The sequence below is a fragment of the Phodopus roborovskii genome, unplaced genomic scaffold, assembly GCF_943737965.1.
Source record: "Phodopus roborovskii unplaced genomic scaffold, PHOROB, whole genome shotgun sequence".
Classification (NCBI taxonomy): domain Eukaryota; kingdom Metazoa; phylum Chordata; class Mammalia; order Rodentia; family Cricetidae; genus Phodopus; species Phodopus roborovskii.
Window position 1 is genome coordinate 62,311,741 of NW_026126480.1, and position 18,445 is coordinate 62,330,185.

Genomic DNA, 18,445 nt, shown 5'->3' on the forward strand with positions numbered 1-18,445 from the left:
GAAGAGCTCAAAACTGTTCTGCTGGCTTTTCTCTGGACTAACGGGCAGAGTTCACAGAAGTGCAGTGCTGGAAGGAAGGAATCTGCTGACAGTGTCTGTTCCAAAAGGAAAAGGTAAACAGCCACACAGAGCTGATCAAGAACTAAGCCTGACACCTAAATAGATAGACTAAACTCTATCTCAGAGGCCTTCCTGTCAGGATGCCTAAAAGGGCAAGCAGAAGAACACAGGCAATGATTTAGAGATGCTTTAGGACTTTAATGTTCTTCACATAGTCAACAGAAAACACTAAATATGAACGATGGAAAAAGACCTCAGCAAAGATCTGGAATGTACAGTATTGCCCTGGTCAAACAGCCATATGAACACAGTTCACGGCGGGTGGGGGCGGAGGTGGAAGGGTTACTCAGTTTTATTAAACAGCCTAACCAAAAAGCAAAGAACCAACCATTTCTTGTGTTTGTGGCAAGGATAGGAAAAGTGAATCATGGAACTTCTGGATCTTTCGGTTGAAGCAGCTTTAGAAGGGAGTAGGTGGGAGGGTGCAACTTGTCCACAGCAGAGGACAGCCATACACAAAATCATGGGTTGAACAAACTCTAAAAGCGTCTACAGAACTGTTTCATTAAAAATATAAAGCCATAGATATAAACCGTATGGAGTTAAAAACATAGCTACTATGTTAGCACATGTATACGTCCCTTTTATCTTTGTGAGAATAGCAGTAGACAGATCTAAAATGCTTAAAAGAGTCATTGTTGACTTTAACCAACAGCTGCAGAACCCAGGAATCTCACCGCTGTCAGATCCAGCACATGGCACCCCAACCAAGCTCCTTGGGGTATGCTCCTGTGAACCCAAAAATAACCAACTGGAACCAGCAGAACAAAGTCCAAGCCTAGGGCTGCAATCCACCTAGAGAAAGGAACAGAGAGATGCCAGGCTGGACTCATTAGAAAAGCAACAGAAAAGCTTTGAAACTGCTTCCAGATCAAGTCAAAACGAAGGAGGCCATTAGCTGATAGCCTCATCAGCTCTGCAGAGGTCTGGGTGTTTAATCCTTATTCTTTTAAAAAGACTCTGTAGTAAGCATGTAGTTGGGGAAAAAAAAAATCCATGTCTGTTAAGTTTTTATAGACAATCCAAAGTTAATCTGAACTCTGTGTGTTGCTCACAGGCAGAGCGTAGCTAGTCATGTTCACAGCTGATGCATCTCCAAAAAATTCTTCATGAAGGCAGCCAGCTTCTCAACATCTTCAGTTGTGACAGCATTATACAGAGAAGCACGGATGCCTCCCACTGACCTAGAACAACAGAGACCCAATCATGAAGACCAAGGAAATCAGGAGAAGGCATATTATCAGTGTTAAAGCCCTTGCCTCCCATACATAAGGCTCAGGCCTGAACCTCAACAACACAGAAAAAAAAGTGAAATTTAAAAGGCATCTATTTCAGCACAATACAACTACCCCTCCTAAGAACTGCATCTCAGCCCAGAGCCCTCAACTTCCCCAAAGGGTAGCATGATGCCTCTAACTCATTACAGAAATCCCTTGTGCAGTGAAGGTCATCCACCATGCCTCACACTAGTCACATTTTTTAGAGTAATTATTAACATTATTTGTACAAATTAATGGATTTCACTCTCATATTTCCATACGTGCATACACCGGACTTTGATCATATCCTAACTATTCACCTTTGATAAAGAAGAAACTAAATGAGGGGAGGGAGAAAAAGTCAGAAGAAGGGGATGACTGTGGCTTTCTTTGGGGCCATACCACTCGCTAGGCTTTGCAACAGTTCCAGCCAGACAGACAGACTGAACGCTCTGCTGCTGCAGGTCTCCTGTGTGGGGACATTTACTGTTCAGCATATCTGATGTGCAGCTGAGCACAGTGTTGATCCAACCCAGAGTGGAGCAGGCAGGCCCTACCAGAGGCACTTTCAGAGCTGATGCAACCCTATATGCAACACATGGTGCAACCCAGCCAGAAGTAAGTCTGTCACCACTACTTCAGGCTGTGCAAGGTCCTGGGTTTGTTTCATTCTGCCTCTGACATGCCTGGGGACGAGGGGTGCTTACCTATGTCCCTTCAAGGAGATCATGTTAAGCTCCACCGCCTTATCAAGGAAGCGCTTCTCCAGAGCTTCGTCCCCTTTGGCATTGCCGATGCGAAATGGAATGTTCATCCTGCTTCTATTCTTGTGTTCCACTGGACATCTGAAAAGCATGTTTATTAGTCCAGCTATGTTTCTAGCAGGTGTAATGTCATAAACAAATCTACAGGTTTCTAAATGGTAGCAGAGCTCAGGCTAGCACTCAGCTGACATAGTGCTCAACATGTAGAAGGTTGTAGGTTCTATGTCACAGCAATCAGGATGTAGAGCCATGAGGATCAGTGCTCAGGGTCATCCATAGCCACATAATGATTTCAAGGCCAGCTGGTACTACTTTAATAAACAACAAATAGTTGAGTTTAAAAACCCACAAAAAGGAATTAAAATGAAGGAAAAAAAATATTCCCAGAACCTTATGATATACCCAGAGAAAAAAAGCCTCACTCATGCAAGCTAGCATTCACTTGTATGACTTCTAATTTCTGTCAGACTCAGCCCTTCACTTGAATATTAGGAACAGCAATGTCTGCTTCACACAATCTGTGACAATTCAGTAGGTCATTTACATGGCTTTCAACACGTGTCAGCCACACAGTACAAGTGTACAGCTCTTTCTGCAAGGATGGAGACAAGCTGGGCCTACAGGTGGCTGAAGACTTAAGAGACTTGAAGATCTGGACTTACACTCATGCCCCCCCCAAATTATCCACCCCTTCATAAAAGGAAAAATAACACAAAACAATCATGTCATAAAAGCTCAAAGCTGAAGATGAAATCTCTAGGAAATGACTACATCACACATCACCCATAAAGAAGAAAAGAAGGAGATCAGTAGTTTTCAACTGAGGGAAAGGTGGCAGATGGAAATTCTACTTCCAAGTAAGGAGGGCAGTTTAGCTGGAGAGGGCTGTGGAGACAGAGCTCCAAACAGGTACTCTTTCTGAGAGGTGTCAAAGAGGGGACATGTGTAAGGACGAAATGGAGAATGGCAGGCATGGGGAGTGGCTGCCATGCTCTGGCTCAGTCAGCATGTTGGGCTCCTAGCAGGGGAGGCTGGAGGCACACAGGCTGGCCCAAGGAGAGCCTGCTGACACTCTTCTGGCATTTGACTAGATCCCTGAATGATGAGGGCTACTAAGTTTGCCCAGTAACAGATTTGTGTTTCAGAAAAGTAGCAGTGGGGGATAGGGAGATGGCTCAGTCAGCCAACTGCTTGCTATGCAAGCAGGAAGACTTGAATTCAGATCCCGAGAACCCATGGGAAGCCAGGTACACCTCTATAATCCCAGTTGCTGCAAGCCAAGAGCTCCCACAAGCAGACACAAACATTTTAGGGGGAAGGGGATGGCAGCATGCTTTATTAGCCTAGTTATCCAAGAATGCATCCATACCCTTCACCCACACAAATTCAGCAAGTCTTGGCTAAAACTCACATCTTTATGTTAGGATTGCAGCATCATTCATTTTCTAGTCTGTGTGGCCCACAAACTACCCAAAGGGAGTGCAAGTTACTGTTAGGCAGATAAATCTCTTACAACAGACTAAGCCTCAAAGAACCATGACCACTAAAAATGGAGGTGCTGGCTTGCTCAGTGATTATAAATGTTTATGTACATATGTTGAATTGGGTATATAGACACATTCACATACCATAAGATATATGGCCAATGTACATCTGTGCCCACCTTAAGAGCTAGGGAAGATCAAATGCCATTACTGTTCAAGAGGTTTCTAAGTCCCAGGCACTACCTTAGGGGCATCCTGTCTGCCATTATGGAGAGAAGCCTGTGTGTCAGGTTGGGTAGTGGACACATGTCCATCTCTCATCATCCAGAATCCACAAAATCTGACCTATTTGGAAAACTTGTCTTTTGCAGACAAAATGATGATAACAATCATGACATGAGGCTACCATGCACAGGTGGGGTGTGTCAGCCCCTGACTGCAATACCAGCCCTTGGGAAGGGAAGAAAACAATGAATCCAAGGCCAGTCTTAGTTACATAGAAAGTTCAAGGTCAGCCTGGGATATAAGTATAGTGCAAGCATGTCTCAAAATAACAACAAAATCATCCTGAAGCGCTAGGTATACCTAAATCCACTGGCTCACTCCCATAAAAGAAAAACAAGAAAGGAAAAAAGGGGGCTGTTGTTATACTCTGCCAAGTTCGTGGGTGCTTTATTACAGCAGCCCCAGGAAGCACCTTGAAGATGTGTACACCTCACAAACGTAGCCAGTGATCAACAGAAGATCACATCCCTTTGTCATGAAAGTACATAGCTAGATAAAAGTCAACCCTGCCATAGCCAAGCTCATTCAGATTGCAGACCAGGGATGGGAAAACCTGTCCTAGAATAAAGGAGTGAACTTTGATAAAAGGGGAAGGAGGAAGAGGAGATGGCTAGGTGGGCAAATTGTTTATAGTATATAAGGACCTGAGTTCAAATTCCCAGAGCCCTCAGAAAGTCTTATGGGGTAGAATGAACCTGTAATCCCAGAATGTACCTGCAACCCCAGTGCCTCTAATGTAAGATGGTAGGAGAACCCCTGGGATTCAAGGGACTGTCCGCATGCCAAACGAAACTATGAAAAACAAAGAAACCCTGTTTCAAACAAGATGGAGTGTAAGGACTGACAAGGAGGTTGTCCTCTGACCTATATAAGCAAAATGTCCATGGATGCCTGCACACAAGCCCATGGGGGCAGGAGGCAGGGAGATCAGGAGGATTTACAGCACAAGGGACTGACAGAAAGCTTTAGGCAAAGCTGTTAGCTTCCTGCAACTGTTTTCCAGTGTCACAAGGGAGGAGATGGAGGGGGGAGGGCATACTTCCCCAGGTCAGAGTACTTGGTGACATGACCCAAAAGACTGGGATTTCCCAAGAGCAAAGAATTTCCCTATCTTCAACCCCAGCTCATGAGGTATGGGCCCATCACTCACCAATATGCTAGAGTCCTTGGAAAAGGTAAATAAATTTCAAGGAATAAAGTTCCCAGTTCACAAGAGACACAATGCATTCACTTACACATAAAATCCTTGAGAATTATCAATAATCTCATAAATCATTTTGGATTTGATAGAGCTGAGCTTCTCCATGGCTGTGGCTCCCCCATTGTTCTTGATCCATTCCAGAACCATGCCCATGACGTAGATGCTAAAGCAGGAAAAAAAAAACACAACACCTTTAAGTTCACCTCTGCGGAAGTCAAAAGGACATGTGAGCAAACTGGTAATGGGAGTCACACACACTGTCGGCAGACCACTTAGAGAGCACGCCAAGGACGAGGCCAGCACAACTGCAGCTCATGCAACATTCTAAAGAGGCAGCAGAGTGCACCTCAGTAATGCCACAGCAGTCTCCCTAGGCCCTGCTGCAAGTGCTCCATGACACCCACACCAGCTCTTTAGACCAGCAGTTCTCAACCTACGGGTTGTGACCTCTGAACCTTTCACAGGGGTGCTGAAGTCAGTAAACGCAAATATTTACATTGTGATTTATTAACAGTAGAAAAATTAGTTATGAAGTAGCAATGAAATAACTTTATGGATGAGGGGCACCACAACGTGAGGAGCTACCTGTATTAAAGGATCAGAGATCTGGGGTGGAACCCGACCCTAAGCTAACTCTTTACCTCCTGAATCCCCAGATTCCCTCGTTCATATGGTCCATAAGGTTGTGGGGGTTGCTTTTGCTTTTGTCTTCCTACTTGCTCTTTTATTTTAAACCTCTATGTCTTAGATCCCAATGCTAGAAGGCTAGAAGCCCACTGTTCTTTTCTATCCCAGAACCCCAAGTCAGCACCTCCTACCTGGCAGAGGCAATGTGGCAGTGGCAGACACCACGGGTTCCACACAGGATTAGTCACCATGAAAATGTAAGCCTTGTCTTTACCACTGAGAATAAGGAGTCATCGCTACCTGAAGTGGACAACTCTCTTGGTCCTCTCAGCTCTACCCCCACATCCGTCATGCAGATCAGTTTTGCTTCCTTGGTCTCAAGAGGTAGGCATGAGACTTAACTAGCCCATTCTAAGGAGAAGGTGAATACTAATGGATCTCATTTCTACTTAAACAGAGAAGCCAACACCCTGGCTAGACAAGCAAGGATCAGAAATGGAGTAACCTTCCTGTAAACCTTAGTACATGGGAGTCTGAGGCAGGAGGATGGTTTAGCCTGGACTACACAGAATTCCAGGCCAACCTGAACTACAATACGTAGCAAGCCCCTGTTCTCAAGACAAATGAAAAAGCAGAAGTGGAGAACAGATGGTGTAGATTTGTGTTCCTGGTTCTAGAAGGCCCAGCCACAACACAGGATCATCCCTTTCTGAGCCAAGAGTTCAGACTTCAGATTCTCTAAGAAATCCAAAGCAACAAAGGGCCTCTGTCTCAGCCAGACCTCAGGACCAACACTGGAGCCTGTGTCAGGATTGCTACCCATATTCTGACTGTCTTCTTAGGATCTAAGCAGGCCAAAGCAGCAGAAAGCCAGCACACTTCTCTGGACCACCAGCAGCAGCCCCTTTGGTCTGGGTCTCTAACGCCTCAGACAGCAGTAGATGGAACTGAAGAAAGCAGGCTGCCTGGAAAGCAGGACAACCATGGGGAGAGGAAGCTCTGCCTGCTTTCCCAGCCAGCGCCTGGGTACACACTGCAGGGCCCTGGGACTGCTTCTCACAGGTCTTCCAGGGTCCCACCTTCTTAATAATTCATACCTCTACCCTCTAAAGCCAAAAATGTTTTTTATTGTTGTTGGTTTGTTTTTTTATTTTCGAGACAGGGTTTCTCTGTATTGCTTTGGAGCCTGTCCTAGAACTCACTCTGTAGACCAGGTTAGCCTTGAACTCAGAGATCCTCCTGCCTCTGCCTCCTGGGTGCTGGGATTAAAGGCATGGGCCACCAACAGCCAGCTAAGCCAAAACTCTTGAAACCATCAGAGCCTTACAATGCTATGTGGGTTCACAACTTGGGCTCAATTCTTCCCACTAGCAGTACACACTTTTTAGTGACTGATGCCTTTAGTTCTAAACTGGCTACCTACAAACACACCAGACAGGGCTACCATCGAAGCCTGTCTGAACTGATTAAACCACAGCAAGCCTGTCCTCTGGAAGAGTGTGCAGCTATGAAAAAAAAAGGTGAAAGGGGACAGGCATTTGGCCTAACATGACAGAATGCCCACAGTACACTGCTGGGTTGAAAGGAGGATTTACACAAGTCTGAACAGCACTGTTCACAGTTTACTGACACAAATACATGATCGTGTACAGCTGGCCCTCCTCCCCCAAATTCATCAGATTGGCAACCACAGATTCAGCCAACTTTGTACAGGCAACATTTCAAAATCAGTGTTTGGAATGAGTATAAACAAGTCTTTTCCTGGTCATTACTTCTTACTCAATAGAATACTTAAATTATTTAGCGTATTTACATTTTATTAGGTATTATAAATGACTAGAAATGACTTATAGCATGCAGGAGCATGTGTATAGCTATATACTATGCCACTTTTAAAAAGAGATTTGACCCCTGAAAAATTTGGGACTCCCTGTGGGTCCTGGAATGAGTCTTGAATGATTAATGAAGGGTGAGTGGATAGGCAGGCACAGTGTTTCCCTGGTAACAGTTCATTTGGGGAAACTTTTGCTAAAAGCAGGTGCTATTTTTATATATTTTTAAGACAACATAAATTATACCCTGTGTGTCAGAGTTTAAAAAGGTCACAAAAAAAAAAAAAAAAAGTCACCAAAATCTCCAGGCTGCAGATAAGGCCCTGGGCTGGGGATCAGGTGTCATGACTGTTTCAGAAGCTTCTGAAAGCCTTCATGCAGCTAGCCTTCCCTGAGTCAACTCCCCTATACTCTGAGGGTTCAGACTTCTTCCCTCCTCTCCAGGCAGGCCCCTGCACAGGCCATATGCTAGCACAAGTCACCAAGCCTTTACCTTATATTTTCACCCAGTGAAACAAGACAATTGGATGATAAAAAACAATCTATCTATACTTAGCAGCTCAATATGCATAAAAATAGGAAGTGTTTTATGAAGTTTGAAGGGTTGTTTAGTATCTTCTCCTCTACCCACTAACAGTGTTGACTGTTACTAATGGCTTAAAAAGAATGTCACCACAGCCATTTATTCCAGTCCAGTTCCTGCCCAAGGCTACTAAGCAACCATTCATGGTCCAGTTTATCCAAACAGTCCAACAATTCTAGGCCCACAATCCTTTGGCTCTAACAAAACAAACAGAACAAAGAACATCACCAGGACATGCCTGCATCCTTACCTGTCTATAGGACAGACTGGAGAGGGTTCTGGCTGCCTCCCCTGCCCTGCACACATTGTCGTCTCTATAAGGAGATGGCTCTCAGTGGGCCATTTCTAACCTTGAATGTTAATGCACTACAGTCAGTTCTGAATACTTCAGGTCACACAGAAGCGCAAAGTTTTCTCCTTTCATCTCATCAACAACGTAGAGAAACAGAGGTGGAGGTGGGGGCACAATTGGGTTAGGAATCCCTTACCTTTCACCTTCTATGCATTTGCTCAGTTTCAATCTAAGTATTGGCCACGCTGACTTGCTCTGAGAGACCATCCCAATCTGAGGAAGAACTCCTTTTCTGCTGTTTCTGAAGTCCCAGAGAGAGGGGGTTTCTATGCCCAGGGAGCATTCAAAGGGGATGGGGTGGGATCAAGGCCAACTGAGGCTTAGCAAGGAGGCTGGGATGTGGACTTTCTAGTGTCCAATCTTTCCCACTTCCCACCAGACACCTGGCCTGTTCTCCCACTGTTCCCAATGTGCAGTGAATATGCTCATCACATGTCTTTAAAGCCTCCTGAAAAGATGCCCAAGGGTACCCTGCTCACCCTGGCTCCTTGTTGGCCTCTGGACACATGTCCAGGACAGGCTTCATTCCATCTCCTCCTATCTTCTCACATCATTCAGCTTCTGAGACAGAGTCTTACTCTGCAGCCCAGTCTCAATCTTACTGACTCCATCTCCTAGTCCTGGGATTGTAGGTGACACCATCACATTGGGTCTCAGCCTTCTCTCTTCTAAAGCCTCCCCTGGAAGACTGAGCTGTAAGGCAGGTATGTGGCCCCACCTTCTAACCTCCTATCCCAAATAGCCTGGCACCTCAACTGTTCCTCCAGGAATCCTGCCCATGGGGTTCCCAGTGGTACCTTCAGCGTTTCCTTCCTGACTAGTGTCCACTGCCTGGAACCCCAAGAGGTAAGCAAGATAGAACTGAGCCACATGCTACTTCTAGGCCAACATGCATCTTAGAAACATCTTTAGTCCAGGTCCAGGAGTAAGGTTAGGGGTGACCAGAACTATAGAACACTCTACTCCTAGGAAAAGTGTGGGACACTAGACACTGTTCTGTATCACGTGAGTAACAGAAACACAGGGGAAGCTGAGCAGTGGTGGCGCACGCCTTCAATCCCAGCATTCAGGAGGAAGAGGCATGCAGATCTGAGTTCGAGGCCAGCCTGGCCTACAGAGCAAGTTCCAGGACAGGCTCCAAAGCCATACAAAGAAACCCTACCTTGGGGGGGAAAAAAAGAAAAGAAACACAGGGAAACTTCCAAACTCTTCCCTTTCTTGTGTGTGGAAGGCATTTTCTGCAGGACAAAAGAGAACTCTGGCACCCTTGCCCTACTAGCTTGACCCTGTCCCTCTGGAAAGCCACCCTGTTTGTCTGAGACACAGGCTATGACACTTTTTCTACAGAGAACTTGTGGGTTAATGGTCAACAGTTGGCGCCTGGATTATCAAGATCAAGCAAAAACCAAGATTGTCATCCTCACAAAAAGGGCAACAGAAACACTGACCAAACAGTATCTAGAGGCCAGGAGGAGAGCCGGACGAAAAACGCTGAGTATTTTGGACTCTTGGGTTCCTGGCTAATGAAGTATGTTCTACTTTACCTCTACTCTGATGGAAGACCCCTGAGTTACCTGAAACATGGAGGTGTGTTATACAAAGAGTTGTTCCCAGCCTGCACTTTGTAGTCAAGGATTGAAGGACACTCTCTGAGGGCGAAGCCCAGCAGGTCATCGCGGACGATCACCACTGTCACTCCAGCAGAGCCAACATTCTTTTGAGCACCAGCAAAAATCACACCAAACTTAAAAAAGAAACATCAGTTATTTTAGAGGGAATCTGCGGCCATCCCTAAGTCATGCAATGCTGATATCTACCTCTTCTCTCATCACAATTTGTGTAAAGTAAGGTACCCATTCCTGCCTAGGAGCACGCCATACTATAGTGCTTGAGTGCGGAGACCCAAGGCCTGGCCTATGCCAGGAAGAGGCCTACATCTAGCACTGTGAAGTCCATGCACTCACGACCCTTGTCCTACTCCCAAACCAGTCTTTAAGACAGGTCCTCTCAGGGCTGGAGAGATGGCTCAGCAGTTAACGCACTTGTTGCTCTTACAGAGGACCTGGGTTTGTTTCTCAATATCCATATGGTGACTCACAACCACCTGTAACACCTGATTCTGACCTCTGAGAGCCAGTCACACACAGTACACATATATACATAAATTAAGGCAAAATACTAATACATATATAGTAAGAACTAAATAAATCTTTTAAAAAATTTTTAACTAAATATCCAGGCTTGATGGTGTACATGTAATCCAGCAGTTGGGAGATGGAAACAGAAGGATCGGGAGTTCAAGGTCACCCTTGGCTGCATGGTGACCTTAGAACAAGCTTGGTATGTAGGCCCTTTAGATTGAGGTATAGTTCACTAATATAGCATGTTCATCATGCATTAAGCATGGGCTTCATACCAAACACTGAAAAATAACAAAAAGAAACTGGGGCCTCCAAATTTTTTGTAGTCAAAATGAAATACTATTATTTAATTTAGAAGATTTATTTGTACAGCTACTAACACATACATAATTTTAAATAAAATTTTAGTTACATATTTTTAATTAAATATTGAAATGGTTAAAATATAAGTTTTTAAATCAATAGGCTGCAGAGATGGATCAATAGTTTAAAGTGCTTGTTGCTTTTGCAGAAGTCCTGGGTTCAATTCCCAGGACTCACATTGTATCTTACAACCATCTCTAACTCTAGTTTCAGGAGATTCAATGTCCTCCTCTGACCTCTGGCAGTACCAGACACACATCTGGTGCATATACATACATGCACGCAGGCCAAACATCCATACTTGTAAAATAAAATTAATAATTCTAAAAAGAAAAAAAAAATAGAGGTCAAAGGTAATTAATACAAACTTCCACTAAGAGAAAGTTGGAAGCAGCCATGAATGAGACTGTTGCAACACAACCTGAATGGGTGAGAGACCTGAGGAAGAATTTTAGAATATCTCAATGGCAAATGGTTCTTGAGGACATTTTGTTGTGCAAGATACAGGTTCTATGTCACCCCAGGAAATCAAGTAAGGGTGTACGGTTCACAACTGACATGATTTGGAATGGCCAAACATGTAATTCTAACACAAAAGAGAGACAGGAGGATTTCAAGTTCAAGGCCAGACTGGACTGAGCTATGCAGTGAGACCCATCTTTAAAAAACAAGGTGTGGCCATAAACCAAATACAGAGATCTATATAATGGAATACTAGTCTAAAACTGCAGTTCTGATATATGCCACAGCGTGAATCTTGAAGGCATTAGTGAATTAAACCAAATACTACAGAACAAATATCATGATCACATTTATAGGAAGTTCCTTGAGTATAAATTCATAAAGTTGGATAGTAGTGATTGGCAAAGACTGGGAATGTGGCAATTCAACTGGTACAAACTTTTAGTACAAAACCTGAAAGTTCTGCGACAGAGGTGAAGGCTGCACCGCAATATTAGAGTGCTAAATGCTACTGATCTGTACACCTAAAAGTGATCAAAATTGGGTCAGCAAGGTGGTCCAGCAAGTAAAACCACACACACACCACAGCAAGTGTGCACATACATCCATACACAGACAATAGGTAAAGTAAATTGTATGTGTGTGTATAATGTGTGTGTAATGTATGTAAGTATGTATACCATAAATACACACTTAAAAAAAAACTATCAAATATAACAACAAAAACACAGGGTCTCGCTGTATACCTTTTGCTAGCCTAGAACTCAAAATGTAAACCAGGTTACCATTAAACTCAGAAATCCACCTGCCTCAGCCTCTTGGGTGCTGGGATTCAGGGTGGCACATGCCACCAAGCCCAGCTTGAGAGCCACTGTTAAAGGCAAGCAAGTTACTGGCATGTAGACCATGAGCAATTATTACCACAGACTTAGATGTTCAGACAGCTAGTGATGAAACAGACAGCTGTCAGTCTGCTCATTGATGTCTACCCTGGCTTCAGGGGCTCTGCTAGCCCCAGACTCCCTGAGGGCTTTTCTATGGGCATATTCATCAAAACACTTCACACTCACTGGTTCCCTGACCCAACCTTTCATACTCTACCTTGGAAATGTCCACTGGTCTGGATAAGAAGTTTGAGGACATGTCAGAGACCAGCACTGCTCCCTTGACGTCAGGTATGAAGTCAAACTCCACCCCATGCACAGTCTCGTTTGCACAGAAGTACACATAGGAGGCATCCGGGTTGAGGTTCCAGGTGCTTGGGTCTGGAATTTCTATCACAGAAGGCAAGTTTGAGGTTCTACATTCTTCCTTCCCTTTTCCATATATAGATGATGTCACCCAGAAGATTGGTTAGTTTCCTGAGGGGATTACTGACTCCAAAGTACTTGGCAAGTACAAGTACCTATCCACCTACTTGTGCATCATCACCACTAACAGCTGAATGATCCATCACACTTTGAATTTATTGGGTACAAATAACATTCAAAAGCAGCACAGAGGGGCCAAGTGTACTGGTGTACATGTGTAATCCCGCACTCAGGAGGCTAAGGCAAAAGGACTGCTCTGAGTTCAAAGGCAGCCTGTGCTACATCAAGACTACCAAGGTGGACTAGAGAGATGGGTCAACCCTTAAAAGGTTAGGCACACAACCAAAAATGATTACCAGGCCATCCAGGGGTACACAGAAAGACCCTGTCTCAAAAAACAAAACAAAACCAAACCAAACCAAACAAATGAACCAACAGAGAAGATGGAGGTTAAGTGAAAGTTTTTTTTTTTTTTTTTTTTTTTTTTGGCATCAAACACCCATCTACCCTACACCTGTTGGTCTACTAGATTCTGCTAAGGACCTAGTGCTTATGCAATCTGGGCCCATGTGGTTCCAGCAAAGCCAATCAAATCCATATCCCTATGGGTAAAATGTGACTCAGGCAGAGTTAGTGATGAATTCACAGCAGGGCACATGATACTATTATTGGGATGCTTCAGCAAGGGCACTGAAACTTGGGAGGATACAACAAAATGAAGAGCAACTGCAACCATCTTCCTAGAAAAGGGACTATTTTGGGTCTACCATGAAGATAAGGAGTGACTAGGGCAAGGGCAGCATCACTGGGGTCCCTGGTCTTCCCATACCAAATACCAAACTGGCTCCTGGGCTCTTAGCCAAGCAAGACTCTCATCATTCTGCAGTAGTTAGCAGATCACCATAGCTACACAATCTAAATGAGATCAGTAACCACTGACAAGAGGACAGCAGCAAAAGAACAGCAAGGGCAATGGCCACTCAGCACCTCACCTTTCAGCACACTTCCCAAAACTCACTTGTGTAACTTCCAAGTTTAGGGTGGACGATATTCACAGTCCCAAACTTCTTGGCTTCTTCTGCAGCCTTAGCTGACCAAGTTCCAGTCACCACATAGTCAGCACACCTTCCAGCTTTCAGGCCAATCAGATTTAAGGGGACAGCACTGAACTGGCCAGACCCACCTCCTTGTACAAAGATCACCTTGTAGTTGTTGGGAACATCTCTGAACATAAAAACAGTGACAGTAAATACGTAAGCTCACACATCAAGGATAGAGAATGAGGGATGCTCTACCAAGTGCATACATACTTCTGGTCTAACTCTACAGAGGCTGGAAAGATGGCCCAGTGGTAAGTGCAAGTACTGCCCTTGCAAAGGACTTGGGTTCATTTCCCCAGCACCCACATCAGGCAGCTCACAATGGCCTATATCTCTAGCTCCAAAGTATCTGATTACTCTTCTGGCTTCTATGAATGAATGAAAACACACACACACACACACACACACACACACACACACGAAATATATCTTACAAGAAAAATACAGTAAAATTTCATTATCACTTTCTCTTACCCAATTTAGTCATTTACTGGTTTCTTTAACATTTATTGGTGACAACAGTAGAAACCTATGGTGACTTCAGATTTCAACTATGGCCACCCCAACATAGGAGATGAGCAGTGAACAAAGCTGCCAGTGAAATCTGGCTGAGATGTTTGCTCATATCACAGCAAGGTGCTAATCTTGCAAATACTATCCCCCCCCCCCATATCAACAGGGCTCCTGTGTCCTCCTTTGACTGCACAAGGCAAACAGTCCCATTTTTGCTTAAGCTGGTGATGTGGGTCACCTGTAACCATACTGAGCCAGGCATCAATGAGAGGTGTCTGTCTTTGACAACTCTAGGTCTAGCTGAGTAAGCAAAGCCCAAAAACAAGTCAGGACTAAGTACAAAATGCTTTGACTTCAGGATGGAAAAGATGATCAGACCAGCTGCAGAGATCCCCCTTTATAATAGCCAGAGCTTAGGAATAAACAGGGAAAGGACAGAATTCCAGCATCAGTACCAAATAGAAGGAGCCAGCAAGGTGGCAGGAACAGGGCAACAGGGGTTGTGTAACTATCTTGTACCTGGCCTACAGTCAGCTCAGTAAGATGGCAAGTCGCCTGGCTAGTTCTATGTCAAGTTGACACAAGCTAGAGTCATGAGAAAGGAGGGAGCCTCAAACCTCAATAGGGGCTCTAACTCTTCGCCCGACCTCTGCAAACTGTCACGTGATGCACATACATATACTCAGGCATATACACACATAAAATAAAATAAATATATTTTTTTAAAAAATACTTGAAAAAAACTTACAGCAATTCCCTCACAAGATTCTCTGTGTTGTTAATAATCTTGGCAAAATCTGATGACCTGTGACTCATTTCTGTGGAAGCAAAGAAACAACGACAAAGTACAAACAGAAATGCTTGTGAAATTTACAGAGAAATAATTTAAGAAAGCGCTGCGTTCAGCAGGTAGGTACATGCACACTTAATGTAGAGGACAATTCACACCACTATTCAAACTGTGAACTTTCAGTCTTGCAGTCACAGTGCAGTGATTTTTCAAGTGCTATATTAACTGAGGATCATTTGGTCCTTATCAAACCCGACTCTCTTTCTCCCAAGCTAGAGACTCAGAGAGCTAACCCTGAAGTCCTATCACACAGTGCAGCCTGGGGAACAAGCAAGAAAAACAAATGAATGTGAAATTTAGGACTTAGAGGTTCTCTTTCTAAACAACACAGGAGCAAAAGTTTAATAAAGAACTACAGAGAGATGACTCAGTGGTTAAGAGCACTGGCTACTCTTCCAGAGGTCGAGAGTTCAATTCCCAGCACCCATGGTGGCTCACAACCATCTTAATAAGACTTGATGTCCACTTCTGGCATGTGGTTATACTGCAGAGCACTCATGTCTAAAATATAAATAAAAATGTTAAAAGTTTAATAAAGAAATTATTAATGAGAAGGACCTTCATAGAGGCTTATGAACTTTTTAACTTCTACAAGTTACCTAAGTATAATAAAAACTTTACATTGAATGTAAATATTACAGAGCCTTGGTGGCATCCTTAGGCAAATGTATAGTATCTGCTAATCTCACATCTTGTGACCAGTAAAAACCAATTAGGGCTGGGAAGTGGTGGCCCACACCTTTAATCCCATCACTTTCGAGGCATGGGCAGGCTGATCTGTGACTTCCAGGCCAGCTTGGTCTATAGAGGTAGTTCCAAGACAGCCAGGGATGCTCAAAGAAACCCTGCCTTTAAAACCCAAAACCAATTAGGAACCAGTGATTTACGTCAGTCTTGGCTCCAGCAAACATGCAAGCCAGGACATTAAAGTTAAATATACCTATAATGTACTATAAGAAGACCATTCAGAGTAAAGCCTGGACTTGAGGCATTTTTGTTCCCTTTTAAACCAGGGTAGTCATAGAATCCAAAATAAGTCTTACCAAGCACACTGACGCCAAGTCCTTTGTAGTCTAATAGCTGTTTCTGTATCTCTAACAATACCTAGAAAAAGACAAGAAAGATTTCAAGATGTTCTGCACACTTCATACACCTGGGAGGTAGTGACCATCAGCTAAGCAGAGGCCCAGAAGGTGCCCAGACTAGCTTGTACTCAGACCTTGCCTTACCAAGGGGGAGGGGAGAGCCACAGGGGACGGGACACAGCCAACTCTAAAAGAGGGGAGGGTTTCCTGCAGAAGTTCCCACAGTTCAAGCAAAGAACGTCACGGAAAATGAACCGAAATGACCGCAGAATAAGCCTTGTTCTCAGTTTGTGCAGTTGTCCCCACAAAAGCAAGGCGTCCTTTCCCCACTCACACAGCAAGATGCTGTTCCTACCCCACAGAGGCCGCGGTGTTCCAGGGAGATCGCCAGGGTTCAACAATAGATAATTGTACAATTCTTGGCCATGCCGGAGCGCTGTGGCAACCGGCTATCAGATACCGTTTCGGCAGCTGGTTCGTGGGCTCTAAGCCAAGAGAGGCATCTCATTCCGCACAGCTGGGGTCCGAGAGGAACCCGCGAGGGACCGGATGGCACCCAGATCAAGCGAATGGAACTTAGCCAAACAGACTAAAGCCTTTCAGAAGCAGAACCCCGGGTGCACTAAGGGAACAAGCGAGTTTCCAGGGGGAGAAAGGCTTGGGGGCTGAGTGGGTTCGATGGGGTTTCGGAGGGAGAAGCCGGCAGCTTTCCATTCCCGAATTCTGAGATCTGTGCTCCCCGAGCCGAGTTTAGCCTGCCACCCCGGAGACAGACATGCTCGCCCCTGACCCGCCCGCCACCGCCCATTCATTCCCGCTCCCACGCGCGCCCGTGCACGCAAAGCCACGCCGCCGGGAGGCCGAGCCGGAGTCACACCGGCCTCTGCACAGAAGCACATTTTGGCCTCAGCAGCTGCATCTCGATGGCGGCATCCCGACGTCCCGCACACCGACGTCTGTATCTCGACAGTCACATCCCGACGCCCTGCATCCCGATGCCGGCTTTCCGGCCGAACCCTGGCCATCTTACCGAGTGTGGCAGCTTGGCAGGCCCGGGCCCAAAGTTAACCACTTGCTTGGAGGCGTCCATGGTACCGAGGCAACAGCCGGGGAAGTGGCAGGAGCAGAGACCACGCGAACTGCCCGCGTCTCCGGATGCAGGGGCGGGGCGGGCTCCAGCTCGCAGAGTCGGCGCCCCATTGGGCCTCTCTCTCAGGCCGCGTACCGATTGGCTCTCACCCAGAGACTCGCATCCCCATTGGCTGTGCTCACCATCCGATCCTGCGATCAATTGCTCCTCCCGTTGTTTAGAATTTCAACCCGCCTAGGCTGTCAACGCAAGAGAGCGAGGGATTGCACCAGCCACCCTCGTGGCAGGGCGCCTACTACCTTTAAGCACTTCTGGGTCCCCGACCCTGGCATCTGGCCAACTGCGAGATGGTGCACAAACCCATTGCTCCTGAGTTGGGCTCTGCTGCACTTGCTCCAGAGGCCAGTCCTCATTAGTTCACCAGACTGTCCTAAGACCCACCCGGACACTCCAAAGTAGACTGGGCACTCAAAGAAGAACGTGTAGGGTGAAGAAGGACCTGAACAGTGAGGCCATGCGATTGTGACCCGGAGCACCCGATAATCACAGCACTTCGGAGGCTGAGGCAGGAGGATAGCTGCTTAGAGGCCAGCCAGGGGTTACACAGAGAGGGACCCTGTCTCTAAAAGAACATAAAACAAACAAGAGCCTTTGTGCATGGGCTCTAACTCTGCACCATGAGAGGACAGAGTGGCTAAAAAACTTCGGGGGGTGAGCCCGTACCTCCCGCAGCTAACCCCCACTCTCATCCAGGATAACCTTTCAAGTTGCTGACTCTCCATTTTCTCATTCTTTCATGAACTGCGGAGCAAGAACTCGAATTTTGGCTCTCTTTCGCTGGAGTTCCTGCAGTTGTGAGGAGGTATTAACAGGAGCATAATAATCTGAATGCAGTCCGGACCAGAGGAATGTGGCCCTTAGCCGAGCTGGGCACGTGGCCAAATCTGTTTATACTTTTCCGCACAAGTTCTCTGTTCAAAAAGAGTTGCTCTGAAGGCTCACATGAAATTCTGGGACAAGGAGG

General features: G+C 45.5%; 1 protein-coding gene across 1 annotated transcript; it reads right to left on the bottom strand.

Annotated features, from left to right (window-relative positions):
- Positions 1 to 237: 237 nt before the first annotated feature.
- Psat1 (phosphoserine aminotransferase 1) lies at positions 238 to 17,526 on the bottom strand. Its single transcript, XM_051194024.1, has 9 exons — positions 17,362 to 17,526; positions 16,290 to 16,350; positions 15,145 to 15,214; positions 13,802 to 14,007; positions 12,575 to 12,747; positions 10,082 to 10,251; positions 5,148 to 5,276; positions 2,087 to 2,224; positions 238 to 1,304 (listed from the first exon to the last, which is right to left on the bottom strand). The coding sequence occupies exons 1-9, from the start codon at positions 17,419 to 17,421 to the stop codon at positions 1,199 to 1,201; spliced, it is 1,113 nt and encodes a 370-aa protein (XP_051049981.1). The 5' UTR covers positions 17,422 to 17,526; the 3' UTR covers positions 238 to 1,198.
- Between the last annotated feature and the right edge of the window lie 919 nt (positions 17,527 to 18,445).

Excerpts from the sequence above, each read along its gene's own strand:
- Psat1 (XM_051194024.1), bottom strand. The coding sequence starts at position 17,421 with ATGGACGCCTCCAAGCAAGTGGTTAACTTTGGGCCCGGGCCTGCCAAG. Across the intron at positions 12,748-13,801 it reads TAAACTTGGAAGTTACACAA|AAATTCCAGACCCAAGCACC; the intron begins GTGAGTTTTGGG and ends CTTCTGTGATAG. Across the intron at positions 1,305-2,086 it reads ATCTCCTTGAAGGGACATAG|GTCAGTGGGAGGCATCCGTG; the intron begins GTAAGCACCCCT and ends CTGTTGTTCTAG.